This window comes from Parasteatoda tepidariorum, chromosome 6 (assembly GCF_982258835.1).
Source record: "Parasteatoda tepidariorum strain Cologne lab strain chromosome 6, Ptep-v5.0, whole genome shotgun sequence".
Classification (NCBI taxonomy): Eukaryota; Metazoa; Arthropoda; class Arachnida; order Araneae; family Theridiidae; genus Parasteatoda; species Parasteatoda tepidariorum.
Window position 1 is genome coordinate 79,604,373 of NC_141760.1, and position 17,584 is coordinate 79,621,956.

Genomic DNA, 17,584 nt, shown 5'->3' on the forward strand with positions numbered 1-17,584 from the left:
TACGGTTCTAACCAATGTACTAGAATGTAACATTTCTAATGTTAATTGCATAATAAAAACTCAAATTTTAAAATTTGTGTATAATATTGTTTGATAAAATCTCAAAATTATTTATAAAAGTACCGGATATGTTAGCTCCCAACTCTGCTTAAAAATACTTCAAAGTATTTTTCGAAGAAGAATTTTTTTTTCTCACAGAACTTTAAAATCTTAATTTTTTTTTTTTTTTTTTTTTTTTTTTTTAATTATTTTAATAGTTAGCTTCTTGAGACATATACTCATATAAGTACCAGAAATGCTTTTGTGTTTTTGTCTTCAACGCAATTTAGTTTAAATAACTGTTAATGTATTGTCAAAATGTCTTGAATATTTCGTTTTTAAATCCGTACTTATTTTTATATACATACATATTTTCTCTATGCTATGCTATGCCAAGAGAAACGTGCAATCAAAAATATTTTTTAACCCTTGAACTTATAACTAACAAGCACTCCCAAAAATTTTTAAATTAAATTTTAGGATTTTTCCTTTATCTTTTAAGTATTTTGCTTTTCACAAAAAGAATGACATCCTCAGAATTCAAAAAGCGATTTTTCATTAATTTTTTTTTAACAAATTCTAAGAAAGAAAAAGTTTTGCCTGACTTCAAAGAAAGACGAAATCATTTATGGTGCTGCCATCTTGTGTCTTGTTATTTAACTCTTTAAGTGAATGGTGCTGCTATCTGTAAGCGAAATTTACAACTACACAATAACATTACAAAAAGAAATCTTTATACAAAGCACTTGATCACAAAATTGTCTAAAATTTATCCTTGCCAAGAAATGTTTTGTATTTAATTTTTTTAAGAAATATAAGTAAGAATAATTCTTTTAAAACATTTTTTTTTCTTTTCCGAATATTTCATTTGGATAAAACTTAGTTTATAATTAAATTTCTTTTTATTCATATTTTTGTCACAAATTTTTATCCATGTTTTGAAACAAATTTATATCCATGTTTTAAAACAAATTTAAAAAAGAAAAAAGTTTAGAAGAAATAATGAAAGTGTTGATATTCACTTTTTTCCCACTTTTGCGCTTAATTACAATAGCTCTGCTAAGGGAAGGGAAAAAATATATCTCATGTAAATTAAACATTAATATTATTAAAAGAAACTGAGATTTGTATTATTAGTAAAATGAATTTTTTTAAATAACATTCAAGGGGGAATTCTTAAAAATCAATGTTTAATCTCTAAATATAAATTTTAAACATTTTAGTGCAATTTTGAGAATCTTAATAATGGTATCAATTTTTTTTTCTCCAGAAATCATGAGTAATTTTCAAAACCCACTATGTTTATTATTACTATTTTAAGATTATTAACTATCTATAAGGAGAATTAATTTTTAATAAAATCAAAAAAAGATTTAAAATGGATATGACCACTAAGAAATATCGATCAAGGGATTTCAGTTTTTCTTGTTAATATGTAGACCCCCTTTTATTTTTTTTTCTGCTACACTTAGTTTGTAACACCATTTTATTTGAAGCTATTAATCAAGGAATGCTGCCTATGTTTGGAGCAGCTTAACAGCCTTAAACTACTGTGTGAAATCATTGGTCAAACTTGAAACACGCTGCAAGTGCAGAAACTACTTTTAACGCTATTTTCTTTTCATAGTTTTTAGTATAACGTGCTTTGTAGTACAATAGAAAAAGCGAACAGTAGTTTGTATTGACTGCTGGCAACTAATATTCTGCGTTGCGTCTGTGGCCAATTGCTTAAGAAATTACATAGACACTATGAATTATAGTTATGTTAATTTATCGTTTCTCTCATAACATATCCATATTCTCAAATACAATGTACGCTCTTAATGTGATCATAATTAAAATAATACGGAAGTATTTCAATAAAGAGGAACATATTTTGATCTATAACTTTAGATTTAATTCAATTTTTAGAGGAAATTAAAAAGCTTTAAAAGCACGACACAAATATTGATAATTTCCTAACATTTCTTAAAACAAATATTTCTAAAATCATATAAAAAGTTGAAAATTGAAAAATAAAATCATTAACGATTTAGAATATTAAATTTGCTCTTGTAAAACACATGAATTTTTTCACAATTATTGTCTGTTTAGCCATTATTTCCCAGTATAGGACTTCCTAATTCCAAAATGATGACTGTGGTTTAAATCCAGACTCCACGAACGGTCAGTTAGTATGCTTCTGCCGACTCGCACCAATCACCGCTCTAACGACCACGATAGTTTCCATGCAGCGAAAATGCAGAGTGCCATTCAAAAAGCTCACCACTGAAGCAATCTTATTTCAGTGTTTGATCCAGTACCTTCCCAACCTTACGTATTGTGTTCAGAATCACAAGGTTATGGAATTAAACATTTATATCACCACAGATCTATGAACAATGCCTCTAAAATAAAAGTAGTATCTGCTGTATTTACTTCCAAACAAATTCCTCTCAATCGCTGAACCACACAATCAATTGAATTCTGATGTACTTTTCCAATTCGTATGTGTTTTTAAAAAATGCCTAAACTTGTCTGTCTTAACTCACAATCTACCATCAAAAATTAGCAGTCCTAACCTAATTTCTCCATTTACCATCAAAGTTATATTTGCATATCAATTTATCTCATTCGTATTCCTTATTTTAGAAACTGTCATCAAAACTATTTATATTTGCATTTAAAATTAATTTGCATTCTTTATTTCAGCATCTACCATCAAAATTCGACCAGAGAGCTGCACAAATGCCATGGGAGACAAAGGAACATGCATGTTTGTATGGCAATGCATCAAATCAGATGGTGTTCAACTCGGACCCTGCGTGGACCGTTTCTTGGTAGGAACATGCTGTTCATTGCCAAAAGAGGAAGATAATCTAGTTCCAGGATCCTCAGGGTCTTCTAGCAATTCATCTATGCCACCCTTTTCTCCTCCAAAAGGTGATTTGCCTAATAAAGTGAAACCAGCCGCTTCTAGTGTTCAAACAACAGTAGTGACAAAACCTCCAATCCTCATGACAACAGCTCCGCTGACGATTGGCACGTTTAATTTTCCAACAACGAATGCAAGGCCTATATCATCATCTACCATTCAATCAACAGTGGCTCAACAAACGTCATCAACAACAACAACAGCCAAGCCTGATAATAGAGATTCTTTAGGTAATTATATTTTTTTAAATTACAAGGAATGCGTTGTCTAAATAATATTAATTAGAAGTAATTCAAAAAGGACTTTTCTAGATAAAGATTTAGGACCCAAGCGCAATTATTTCATTATTTTAGTCTTAAAATGAAGAACATTACTTGAATGTGCAATATATATATATATATACAGTATACTCTCGATTATCCGTGCTCGGATTATCCGGTTTGCGGATTATCCGTGCTCATTCCGGAGTCACACAAAAAATATAAAGATAAATATTTTCAAGTTTAAAAAAATTTTATTCGTGAAGTTATAACATTACAAAATTTTTTGAAGCAATTCAAGAAAGCAAATTCGTTGTTGGATTGCTGTATATGGAATATCAGCAGCACGGCCAAAGGTAAAATCGTCTACGTTATCACGATCGCGGCGAAAGATCATACTGCTTGATGAATAATCTTCTTCAAATATTCAGGAAAAATATGATAACAGGATTCTTGAACAAGGAATAGAAATCTAAGGTATCGAAATTCTTGATGAAGAAAATTTAAAAGACTGGTTTCAAAGTGATGCATGCGAGCCTGGGTTCCAGTATTTGACAGATGAAGACATCGTTTTGTTGTTAAATTAAATAGTGATAATAGTAACTGATGCAGAAGATGTAGTAAATGAGGGAAATACAATTTCTCATTCTGCTGCTCTGTGGAAACTTTATTAGATTATAGGGGAGGATTTGATTACGGTGACATTACTGCGGCTCGTAAAATATGTGCATCGATATATAGCGAAGACACATTACACATTTTTTTAAAAGGAAAATTACTAGTTTGATGTTAAACAGCATGCAAATGTCAGTAATTTTTATATTTTTTGTACTGATATTGATTTTTTCTTTAAAAAAAAGGGAGTTTTCGGATTATCCGTGTTTTTCGATTGTCCGTGCGACCTGTACCGGTGATTAACCCGGATAATCGAGAGTGCACTGTATATATATATATATATATATATATATATATAAAAAGTCAAGCTTGATACCAACTTGAATACTGCTGATAGAACGGTTATTAACGTTCATATCGCTGTTCGTCATAGGATTTTATTTTTAAACAAATTACCTTTTTTTTTTTTAATCGGTTCATAATTTTTTTTCTTAAATTTAAGCAATTAAATTACTAGCAGCAGTGAAAACTACACACACTGTTAAAAACTTTGTGATATAACTTGAACATAAAACTTGAACCATAACATCGTTCGAATTTTAACGATAATATAATTCTTAAACTTATTACGTGATACTATCGTTCAACTTAATGAAAATAATAAATAATAATAAAGTTTTCATCAAATTTGGAGGGTATTATCGTTTTAGATATTTTATTTATTTTACAATATTGTAACATAAATAAAATATTCCTCTACTTAATATCATTTTTTTTTAAATACGAATGGTCTTTAACTTTGATTAGATAGTTATCTGAGAGTATTAAATGCTGAATATTCTAAATTTCGACAGCTATATAGTTGTATTTAACCTTTTTTTCGGAAGAAATAAGCTAATTTTAACCCAGTATTATTTAATTTTTACATCTAATTCCTTTACAATGTTTCTCTTCGAAATCAGAATGTGGAATTCCAGCCTTATTTCCGAAGAGTAAAGTTGTTGGTGGAACACATTCATCTTTTGGAGAATGGCCTTGGCAGGTAAAATTTATTTATATATTGTATTTTGTTGCATGAGGTGTTCCAAAATGACCACCCTTAATGTATATTTCAGGATTATTGCTAGAAATGAAGTCAATTTTATTAACATAAGGTATAGTAAATTAATATTCAAATGAAGAAGAGAAACGTTTTATTACAATTTACTCATTATAGAGTTCAATAGGAGCATAGGGGGAAAATGACAATCGTCTTAAGCCGACTCATTTGAGAAGGAAGCTTAACGTTTTAAATAGGGCTTTAGGTTTTAAAACCAGCCACTTATAATTTTTTCGAAACTTTTAAACTTTTTTGTTCGATGTAAAATTAAAAAAAACATATAAGCTAATTTTGAAACTTAGAACCTGGAATGGAAGATGTAGCTAGTGTTGCTTTTGTTCAATAAATGTATGTAATTAAAATATTTATAGCTAGTTTAAATAGCTCGTATTTTATTGCTATTTTAAATATACAAATTTATAAAAACAAACATTTTCATTACAATACAGAGTGAAGGAAAGTGTTCTTTAAAGCTCATAGTAAATAGCGTAGCTAATTTTAGTTGCTTTTACATATCTCAGTTACAAATTGTGTTATTATTATTAATAATATTTTGACAGTTTTTGTCCCATCTATAGTAATAATACTTGTGTACTCTGTAGGGCAGGATCCAAGACTCTGAAGTACTTTAGTTACTTTTGACACCTCATATTTTACTTAATCTCCCTCTTTTTACGTCAGACTTAGTTTATTACGCCATTTTAATTAGCTCTAGCCTTACAGTAAACACAAAGGTTTATGATTTCCAAGACATTTCGGTGATCTTTCCCTTTTTATGGAATAATTTTACAGTAGTGTTTCAGTTTTCCGTATTATAGCAGACTGCGATTCAACTGCAATTGCAAATCGTATTGGTTGGCACTACATGTCCTAGGACATGGCACTGCATGTCCTTTGGACCTAGTGCCTCTACCCTCAATCAGTCCAACAACTGTAATTTCAAAAGAATATTCGATTTTTACTATGCAGTTTAAAAGTTTCGGACACTTTTGCCTCCAGATTTAATTTATCCAATCAACAAATAAGCGTATAACCTTTGACAATACCTTTGTATCAAATAGGAGTATGACCTTTGACAATTGTATTTATGTTTACTTTATTTGTTACTATGTACAACGTTAAACCTGTCCTACAATATCACAAATTTCATTCAGCTCATGAAATGTAAATGTAATGTCGTGCGTTTTTGTTTAGGTATCTGTGCGAAGGTCATCATTCTTTGGTTTTGCGAGTACACATAGATGTGGAGGTGCTATTCTAAACGCCAACTGGATAGCCACTGCAGCTCATTGTGTTGATGAGTAAGATTTTATTCTACAGAATAAAAATATTACGTAAAATTACTGTTTGATTATGTTATGTTATGCCAATCATCAAGCCTGCTTGAAATCAAGCGAATTTTTTAAGCAAAGGGTGCGTTTCTCGTTTTTTTCAGTGGCGCCATCTATGGCCAAGAATACGACTTCATCCACGCACCCCATTTTACCGGGAAGACCCGTTCATAGTCCATTAATTCATCCACACATCGTAATTTTGACCTGAACTAGAGAACGACCATTGTCCACTTCAGTACTTCCAGAGGTATTGATTTGTTAAGGAAACTTGGAGGACTTCGTGACCCCGATAAAGTTAACGTGCACCAATTTCCATTTAATAGACAGGGATTCTTCAGCCGGTGGGATTCGAACTCCCATTCTCACAAACTCGATCCTAACGTCCTACCAATCAGTCTATCCCGGCCCACTGATTATAACTTCATTAATTAATCCTTTTATAATTCTACTCTATGCCGCCGAAATTGTTATATCAAGTGTTCGCAAAACTTCTTGGCTGATATGACAACAAATGAAATAAACTTTCCTAAACGAAGTTATTTTAATGTATTTTACATATTTTTTTTTATAACTGCACTACACACTTTACACTTTATATATTAGTAAAAGGAATAGGCGTCTCAAGTTTGAACGCTTCCCCCACACTCTACACTTTCCCCTCGCCGTTTGCATGATTTCGGCAAGTCTTGCTTTTTTCCCCATGGTAAATTCAGTAAACAGTTGGAATATACTTGCGTGGGGAAAAAGCAAGATTTGCGAAAACCGTTGGAATGGTGAGGGGAGAAGTGTGAAGAGCTGGGAAATCGCTTAACCTTAAGACTTGTATTTTATTTATAAAGAGTACGATTCCCTTTTCGTGTGGAAAATCCAACCAATGTTTAGTATTATTATGATTATTCACCGAATGAATTTCAATTTATATCTTTTTGCCGAGAACAAATTGCGTGAAAATCTGAATCAAGTGAATGCGGTAGGTTATTATTTTCTTTATGTTCTAAATTTTTTCTAAGTTTGTAAAGTGAAGAGTAGGGGAAAAAAGTGCTCGGTTTACTTGGATTTCAGCAGTAAACTGGAAATTATTAAAAATATAAATTTGTACGTGTTTCCTACTCCTAACTCCAGTTAGGAGTTACTCCTAACTCCTCTTTGATGATCCTGGAGTTTGTAGAACAGGTGAAGGGGGAGAATTTTAACTTGAAGTCGAAAATTTCAATCAAATCGTTCGAGAAAGACACTTAAAAAGGGAAATTTTTTATTGATGTCGCATTAATTAAACTGTAGACGAATTATTTTTTTCTTTCCAAATAGTATTTAAAAAATAACATCAGTGATGTTTACAATTCTGTTTAATAAATAAGAGTTTTTTGCAGGTTTTTTGATATCTGAATATTTTTTTATTCATTATGTGAGACAGTCAATGGTCAACGTCCGTGTCGTAAAATGGGGAACAAAAGTTTATTTTAGAACTGTATAATTTCATTTAAATTAATAATTAGAACTGTAATGTACCTGTCATCTTAATTTTTTTTTCTTCGAAAAACGACCACTTAATTCCCAAAGGGAGATATTAAACAATGTATCGTATTAAATAATGTATGTTCCCAAACTAAATTTAGTTATAGAGTAAACAGATCAATACAAATAGCGACCTGTTTACATTGTGATTAATTACAATTTCGTTATTAAGTAGTTCATAGTTGATTTTTTAATGTACAACTATTTAAATTGATTAATCATCTTTATTTCTAAGTTTTACTTTTTGTATTCTAGCCTGCTCAAGTCTCAAATACGAATTCGTGTGGGGGAGTTTGATTTCTCTACTGTACAAGAACCGGCCCCTTTCCAAGAAAGAGGCATAGAGAAGAAAGTGGTACATCCAAGATACAACTTTTTCACATACGAGCATGATCTAGCTCTTGTGAAGCTGGAGTCTCCTCTAACTCTTCAACCCCATGTCAGGCCCATATGTTTGCCCGATATGGACGACACATTCATTGGACTGAATGCTACAGTGACTGGATGGGGAAGACTGAGTGAAGGTTTCATATTTTTCTATTTATTTTTCCTTAACATTTCTTTAACATTTAATTAATTTTAATTTTTCTTCACCATTTAATTAACTTTAATTTTTTTCACCATTTGTCCACCTTTTAGTCACTAAACCTCGAGTTGATTTAGTGACTTTTCATCTTCTATCTTTCGTTCTCGTTTATGACGATGAAATATTGATTTGAGATATTTTGACGTTTTCGAGCAACTCAGATGCTTAAATTTTAGCACGAACACATAACACTAGTTTCCATGATTTCTAGTCAATGGAATCAGAAATTGTCACCATTTTATCGTCAAATGAAATGAATTACCAATACAAATCTCTGCCTATTTTTGGGCAAAGTTAAAATTTTACCTGAAGTTCTGTTCTGGAAATCAATCCAAGTTAAAATTATTTATTAAATGACACGAGAAAAATGTATCTCAAGTTGAAAATTCAACTTCGTTTCTACCTAAACAAAATTTCAGACGTAAAACAAAAGTAAACGAAAGTAATAAAATAAAATTAAAATTTTAAAAACTCTGCGTTTTTCTAGACTATAAAGGAAAAAATAGGAAGGGAGAATCGGCAAAAATGGTTACGAAATAAACGTCTATCACCACCGAAAATTCCAATCTTCCTCTATGTTCGAAAATGATGCACTTTTGTTTGCTAAATAAATATAAGAAAAATAAATTTTCTCCTCTTTTGTCTACTTAAAAGATTTAGTTTTTTAAATGTGTATTTCCTTGTTTTGCATATTCGCATATATTTATAGCTTTCTTTTACATGAGTATAGTTTATAGTACCATTAAATTCTGTTATCTTTAAATAATTAGGTTCAATTTTTATCTTAACCCTTCACTTCGCACTTTACAAAAGTAAAGAATAATAATTTTCGTATGTGGAATTGGTCAAAGAATACAGGAAACATACAGAGAAAAAGTCAGGTACAATTTTTAAGAGGAAAACATCTTTTGTTACTTTGCACATCTGCAAAACTCGATGTATAATATTATAAATTCATTGATACGCAACGTAAATAATAGAATCTTTGCAATAATAAACAAAATCATCAGAACTCAAATATACGAAAGGAAATGGTTTAAATAAGAAATGGTTTGATTTCCAAACTGCAATCATCTCTCTTACCGAATGGCGATAAACTAGAGGAAGCTACACGCAGGGAAACAGCGTGTCTTTTCAAAGTTAGAACTAGCAGACTGGTGGTCTATAATGCTCCCTTACTGAGGCAAGCACCTTTGCAGATGTACAAAGTACTTTTCAATGTTAAATTATAGAAGACTGCATGGGAAATCCAATTCTAAATAGCTTTTGTAGATGTGCAAAGGGGCACAGTGAAGAAATAAGCTTGATGCTACATAAATGTGTCCAACCTTGACTAGGTATTGTTCTTTGAGTTTCGTGCACTATGGAATTTTTTGCTTTTCTGTTAGTAATCCAATCAAATATACATTGTTTCCTTGCTGATTTGACTTACTGAATATCTGCTTTGATTTTTTTTACTTTTCAAAATTTACTTTGTAAAGAAACTTTTTAATGGTAGTAAATTTAATTGGTTTAATAAATTCACTTACCCGATTTGCACAGAGTTTTGAATATTATTGCACAGAGTTTTGAATAAATTCTTCCATAACATGCTTTTAAGAAAAGAAATGGCTAAGTGGTTGTAAATTCTTTATCTCGACATTTAACTGCTGAAGTTCATCAATACAATCATGAATCAGTTATCATGCATTGTATGTTCTTACTTTTGCACATATTGCTAGTGCAATTCAAGTTCCATGCTGTAGATAAGAGAATTAAAGCATTTAATGATACATAAACATATTAAATCACACTAGAGCCTAATAATATATTGTGACTAAAAATTATTATTTTTCTTATGCATTGATTTTAATACAAAATGGATGTATCGTAGGTGGTACTTTGCCCTCCAAACTACAGCAGGTACAAGTGCCAATCATCAGCAACGAAAAGTGTCAACAAATGTTCCATACTGCGGGGCGGCAAGAAAGTATTCCGGACATTTTCTTATGTGCAGGATATGAAGCAGGGGGACGAGATTCATGTCAGGTATGCTTAGCTTCTCAATATCTTGAAGAAAAAAATTTGTAAGTAATTTTAAAATTACTTATGCATCTTAAATTTCACTTTTAATTCCAAGTTTTAATGAATTAATCAGCCCGTTTTCTTATGTAATGAACTGGTTTTATCCGATAACTTTGTTATCCGATAAAAAAAATAATGAATAATGATGAAAATTAAATGCTTTCAAATATTATCAATGTTTTTCTGTTGGCTGCATACTTTTTATTTGAATGAGAGGGAAAAACATTCCAATTGCTATAAAATGGCTGTTTAACTCAAGAAGCAAAACGTTTCTAATTACATATATTTTAATTTTTGCAATGAAAATTTCCCTTGCTTGAACAGACTAGTAACCTGAGTCTTTGACTTTATTATAAATGGTCATCTTGGTCACTGAATGAGTTTTCGAACAAAAGCTCCCAAAAACTTAGATGCCATCTTATAGCATGTATAGAACATAAGTTATAAGTCTAGAACATAAATATTAATTGTATAATAGTATTAATATATATTATAGTATATAAGCTATATTCTTTTCAAAATAGTAAAATCTTTACCTTAAAACAACCTTTTCAAGAATTAGTATTGCAATTAAGTTAAATTAAAAACTCATTTACTAAGTTTTTTGTGTTAGCACGTATCATGGAACAAACACTATTGAGATTCATCATTATATTTGAATGTACGTAAACTCAGTGCATTTATGTATGAAAACTGAAAAATAATTTTAAATTTTAAGTTAAAATTAGTTAAACCAAATAATTTTAAAATTAAATTGTATAATTGTGCTAAATTTTATTAATTTAAATTTTTAAAATGTATTTGTTAATACTTATGTAATCGTAAACGGTTTTCATTTTGCTAGGAAAAAAGTGTGATAATGCTGTTATATTTATCTTAAAAGAAGATAAAGTTTTTATATTTTATTTTTATAAAAACGTTTTCCATGTCAAGTGCAAGGGAAATAAAATAGATTTTGATGCTAAACCTATTTTTCTGATATTACTGTTTAACATGAATCAATTGATTTAAAGTAAGTCAAAGCAATTAGTATAGGCAAACATTGTATTTCTTACTTCCAAACATATTACTGGAAAATTTGTATTTTAAAACTGTTACAATATTTTGGAATGCTGGGATCAAACCTTTCAGATATTACCTATTTTCAAGAGAAATTTTTTTCTCGCAATTTTTGAAAATTCACTTTTGATGCTTTTCTAATGTCTTCATTTGAAACTAGTTACCAAATTTTAGGTTTTAGGTGTAAGTTTTCTTTTAAAGCATAAAGCATAAATTTTAAAAATCCTTACAATGATAAAATTTAAAATTCAGTAACTAAGTTCAATACAATACATTTTGATACATAAAATAAAATAAAACAAATTGCACTATGAAAGATTTTAATTATTTAAGAAGTATCACTATTACTATTTTAACAAAGTGTGTGAGGTGATTTTACAATATTTAAGTAGTAGTGTTACAATGCTATTACTTGATGTTATAATGCTACTTAATATACACAACTACTTAATATTATAAAGAAACACGGTACACCTTTTGTTTTATGTTTATATCTTAGATATTATATTTTTTTAACAAGCTTTAGAATTTGAACTTAATTTACTAACTAACAACTCTCAGATGAGTTTAATTATTTTCATTTAATCCTACGTAGGCGAGTTTTACAAGAAAAAATTGGCCCAACCAAAAATTAAATAGCGTTCATCTAATTTATGATTTGTAAATGAAAACTGATTTATTTAAACAAGAGATGCACAGCTTTAATTCAAACTAACTTTTTTTATGAGTCTAGTGAATGTAAAAGAAATACTTCACAAAAAATCTAAAAACATTTGCTCATCAGTCAATTTGATATTGGATGCCAAACAATTATTTCAAAGTTTTACCAGCTTAAAATCCTGTTAAACTTTTTCCTTTATGTAAAAATACACAAAATAAGTTTAATTTAGTAGTAGTATAATAAGTCTAACTACAAATTTTTTAACTTTTTGTGCGCTTTCAAAAATTTAAATGCAAAGTTTATTATAGAGTGAAGAAAGATTTTGAAATTAGTTCATGTAGATTAACATGTTACAGTCACTTGTGAAAAGTACACTCCATGAAAAGTTTGAAATGCATTCTTTATATTTATAGAAGCAGTATTACTTCCCCCAATGGCATGTTCAATGAATGTTTTATGCTTCAGTACTCGTGGCATATTCTGAAATTAGAGTATCAAAGCTTTTGAAAATGCTTTTCGAAACCATACAAACTTTGCATCAAGGATCAAAATCTTGATGCAAAGTTTCCTTTTTGAATTGCAGACATTTTTATTTTCTCTAAGAATTTGATTAGCATTACTTTTACTCAAGTAAGTCGTATGGGTGTTAATAATATATCTCAATGTTAATAATAATAATTTCTTTAAATCCAACAGATGGCGCTCTGCAAAGTAATGTAAAAGGATAAATTGTATTCAGTTTCCTCATTGGCACTGTACCCTGAACACCATTCATTGTTTTTGTTATTGAATACATTAAAGGCGTTTGTAATGATTTAAAACCCCGAGATCATTGTATGTAACATTTGGAGAGCCGATGGTACAGCGCCAATAAGGAAACTGCATGCAGTTAGTCCTTTTACATCACTTTACAGAGAGCGCCATCTGTTGGAATTTAGAAACTATTATTAACAATAGTATCAAACTATCAATAAAATGTTTACTTCAAATTTTGTGATAAGTACTATTTAGGTGGTAATTTGTCTTCAGAAAGTTTTTCTGCTTATTACTATTGATATAAATTTTGTATGGATATAAATAACCCCATTTCAAAAACTTTGATCGTAAAATTTCAAAATGTACTTGCCCTTTTGACATATTTTCCAGAACAGAACTCTGTTATCTTTATGGAACTATCCTGTTTTCCAGAAAGAGGACACGTTATTAAACTTCTACTTTTTCTCACGAGTATACTTAGTATTTATTCAATAATTTTTCAGGGAGATTCTGGAGGCCCGTTGCAAGCAAAGAGGAAAGATGGACGCTGGTTTCTCGCTGGTATTATATCCTGGGGCATCGGCTGTGCAGAGCCTAACATGCCTGGTGTCTGCACTAGGATATCTAAATTCACGAACTGGATTATGCAAGTGATTAGCTGAGGTTTTTTTTTTTATTTTGACGGTAGATGCTAAACATGTGTTGGTGACGCCATAGCCAAATGTGATAAATCTTTGCAAGAGAAGGACTTTTCTCTGGAAAAAAAAGTGAGAAGAACTATTAGTGTAGCAGAAGCTGGAACTTCTAAACTATGTTAGTCTATTCATAAAACTCGTCATTTGGCTATGATTTAACAGAAAGCGAACGTGCTTTTGAGGTAAATAGTTCAAAACTAGTGATTCGTCTATCATAAGTGAGTTATATTTATCAATTTTCATTACTTGTGTCACAAAACCTGAATATTTTGTTCAGGGAAATATTTTTAGTGACCTGATGTATATCAGACTGACTTGTCTACCGGGGACCACTGAAAAATCACAGGGAAAAATCATTTTTGTGCATCAACGTGTGCTTTCATTGTTTTATGTGTAATTGTATGAATGGAAAAAGTTTAAAGCTTTTTTTTTTCTAGTGTAAAATGTATGTTTTTATCAATTGTAAATAAATATTTATACTCAAACATTTACTGTTTAGTCTTCTATTTTATAAAAGGTGTAATTGTTTAATTCCAGGGCTGTGCTTCGTGCATGAAATTGTTAATGTATTGTTATAAAAATGAGATTCATTAGTACGTACCTTAAACACATACATTGGGCCAGCCGATACAGTGCACGATCGAAAAAAATTGCAGGGTTTCCCAAGCAAATTAAATTGCCTAATTTGTTACTTTTCACTCCCCCCCCCCCAACTCTTTTCGGAGTGAATAAATATTTTCGGATGTCGGTTACTCGCCTTCCCATTTGTAGTTATCCGTAAATTTATGGGTGTGCAAAGATTCGCAATTGTATGTACAGTGGTGCGCAGTATAAAATACGAACCACCCTTAATTACTTTTGATCGGATCTTCACGTTCTAGGACTCAATTGTTTGAGGAAGTGATCCCAAGTATGCTAATTTATTAGTGCAGACGATATTTTAAGTTATATTTAAGACACAAAAACGTACTTTCTCTGAATGAACATACCTTTTTTTTCTATGGATCCGGATTTCTGACCCCCAAAATATAGGGGGTAGCCGCAATCTGGGAAAAATTGTCTCAATAGTTTGGTCAGAAGGTCGGTCCAAAGTTTGGACCCCTTAATGTTAATTTTATATATTTTGACACATCTCGAGAAATTTTTAAGCGAATTAAAAAACTTTTTGCACAATATTATGAATTATAAAATTTGTTTTTTTTTCATTCCATGCAAAATATAACTCTTAATACATATTTATTTTTTTATTATCTTAAATAATAGTCGAAGTATACAAGTTTTCCCATAGTTTTAATAAAAAATTTTAACTGGCAAAATATGAGCGAAATGTGTTATCTGCCGAATAGTTTGAAAGCCATATTTTTAAATTTCAATTTATCTCTTTTTCTAAAATTCAATTTGACTTTGCTCAAATTTTGTATTTTGTTATGTAAAAATGCATTTTTTAAAACTGTAAAAGATTGCATAACCTTACAATTTAAAATTTTTTCGACTATTATAAAAAAAACACTAATAAAAAATTGCATACTCACTAAAAAAAAAAAAAAATTTATAGAATTATCTTTGGCTAAATGAATTTTATAATTATATGCAAGAAAAATTTTAATTCGCTTAAAAAAATTTAGATATGGCAAAATACGCAAAAATTAACATTTAGGGGTTCAAACTTTGGACCGCTGTCCAGACCAAACTATTGGGACTATATGTCCCAGATTGTGGGCTGCCCCCTATTTTTTGGAAGTCAGAATTCCGAATCCGTGAAAAAAAAAGTCTGTTCATTCAAGGTTCATTCAGTGAAAGTACGTTTATGTGTCTGATTTTGGAACTTAATATATCGTCAGCACTTATTAAATAACATATTTGAAGTCACCCTTTTGAACCTTAAAATGGAGTCCTAGAACGTGAAGATCCCAACATTATATAAAAAGTTATTCACGGTGTTATGTTTTTTATTTTGCACACTGTACATTTTTCATTTAGAAAAAAAAAATAAATGCATTTATCATTACTTCCAGATTCGATAGAATTCTGTGCATTTTTGATGAGATAATTTTTTAATCGGTATTACAATTGCTTAGCCTTTTTTTGTAATAGCAATTAGCTATTTGTGTTCAAGTTTTAGAAAGCTTTTTTTTCAACAAAGAAAAAATATTAGAAAGCAATTTCGAAGAAAATTCACTCTAAAACCCTAACATGAATTACTAATTGGTATTACAAAAAAAAAAGCCTCAAGATTGTAAATCAGATTTTTTTTAAAAATCATCTTATCAAAATTGCACTAATTTCCATAGAATCTGGACTTAATGAGAAATGCAATAATTTTTCCTAAATGATAGTTTCGATATTATTATAATTTCCATGCTTGCATATACGAATGCAAATATTTGCTCACCCATAAATTTACAGATGACTGCAAATGTGAAGATGAGTATAACACCGATATCCTAATATGTTTATTCACCCCGGAAAAAATTGGTGGATTAAAAAATAGCTAATTTTATAATTACAAAAGAATGATTTTTCATGTCAATGCACATTGTCTGAAAAAAATATTTACTATTTGGGACACATAATTCAACAGCTAGAATAATTAATGTTACAAAAGATATACATTTTTTAACAGAACGCTTACACTAATTCCGTAATTTGCCTCAAATCGAAGTTAAGAAAGGCAAGAAAGGAACTTATTTATATCGAAATTATGGCAAAAATAAATTTAAACCATTATAATAAAGTACGCATTTACTTTTAAAGCGCAGAATTAGTCTCTTGGATATCTCACTATGAACAATGTGAGTTCTGTGATCAGATATGAAAGCAAGATACTTGCTAATAACGACATACAAAAAAGTGATTTATTCATCGTTAGAACTACTTTTTCTTCGTTTCTCTAGGCTTTTAAAATGTATTGAACTAGAGAAATATGAAGGAAACACAAGATCTCTAAACTGAAGATAAATTATATTAAACCAATATACTAAATTTATTAAACCAATATTAACTTAATTACAATTTTTCAAAAAAAATTTTTTTGGATGTTTCCTAAAAAATTGTACAAAAATATGCAGCAGTGAAAAAGGACTAAATTTATACTTCGTGTCTTAAATGTCAAAAAAAATGTTCAAATTTTATTTAAAGCTGTTTAACATGAAAATAAATAAATAAAAAAACATCAGTTTAAACAGAAAAAGCAAAAAAATTGCCCTTGAGGTATTTTTTCTGAAAAATCGCACGAAAAATTTCAATTACTTAAACTAAGACTAACACTTTAAGACTATCTAACAGAACAATCCCTAGCGATCTTTTAAATCCATTTGTAAATAAAACTTTCAAGAAAATTAATGGAAAATAGAGTTGCGATGAGAAATTAGGAAAAAAATTATTGAGTATAAAATTGGTACTTACGTATTATCCCGTCAACTCCTTATGCCAAATCTGAAAATAAATTTAGAAATAGTTCAAATTTAAATATTTTTTTTTGCAGATTATATTTGCATTTTGTCAATTTCTCTTTTATCAATTACTATATAAAACCAATTTAAGAGATAGCAAAATGACTTTGACGAGATGTTGGCGAAAATGATTGAAGGGATAATTCTTAAATACTTTTAAGGATAATAACTTTTGCAAAATTAACACAAATTTGCCAATATAATTATTATAATTTGCTTAAAAATACTTCTATAATAAAAGTTTTAACATCAAATGACAAACAGAAATTTTCTTAACGATTTATACACAAAATTTATTTTCGAAAATTTGGCAATTTTTAAGGTCCAGGAGTCTTATTCAGTTTTCCGAGTTCTGATGTAGCCCATTATCATTTAAATATCCATAATCAGGAAAAAGATAATCAAGATGAAGCTTGTTTAAGCTCCATTTTATTTAAATGGGATAACAGAGGTCTAAATTTGTCTTATTAAATTTCACCCTGATAAGAAAAAAGTATTTTGGACTAAATGCGAAAATTTTGGATTTTTTTTGTAA

At 29.7% G+C, this 17,584-nt stretch overlaps 1 protein-coding gene and 1 long non-coding RNA gene across 8 annotated transcripts in view; one reads left to right on the plus strand and one right to left on the minus strand.

Moving 5' to 3' along the window:
- The window catches only part of LOC107439947 (serine proteinase stubble), an 84,770-nt gene extending 70,686 nt beyond the window's left edge, over nucleotides 1-14,084 (plus strand). For all 7 annotated transcript variants that reach the window (XM_071178478.2, XM_043042856.3, XM_043042855.3 and 4 more), the window contains exons 3-8: nucleotides 2,731-3,183; nucleotides 4,791-4,870; nucleotides 6,122-6,228; nucleotides 8,032-8,300; nucleotides 10,236-10,390; nucleotides 13,406-14,084. In XM_071178478.2, coding sequence (XP_071034579.1) covers nucleotides 2,731-3,183; nucleotides 4,791-4,870; nucleotides 6,122-6,228; nucleotides 8,032-8,300; nucleotides 10,236-10,390; nucleotides 13,406-13,564 — 1,223 coding nt within the window. In that variant the 3' untranslated portion in view covers nucleotides 13,565-14,084. The remainder of the gene's footprint in view (nucleotides 1-2,730; nucleotides 3,184-4,790; nucleotides 4,871-6,121; nucleotides 6,229-8,031; nucleotides 8,301-10,235; nucleotides 10,391-13,405) is intronic.
- A 2,917-nt stretch (nucleotides 14,085-17,001) lies between these two features.
- The window catches only part of LOC107439949 (uncharacterized), a 72,325-nt gene continuing 71,742 nt past the window's right edge, over nucleotides 17,002-17,584 (minus strand). The window contains exon 4 of the long non-coding RNA XR_015434923.1: nucleotides 17,002-17,032. This is a non-coding gene — a long non-coding RNA (uncharacterized LOC107439949). The remainder of the gene's footprint in view (nucleotides 17,033-17,584) is intronic.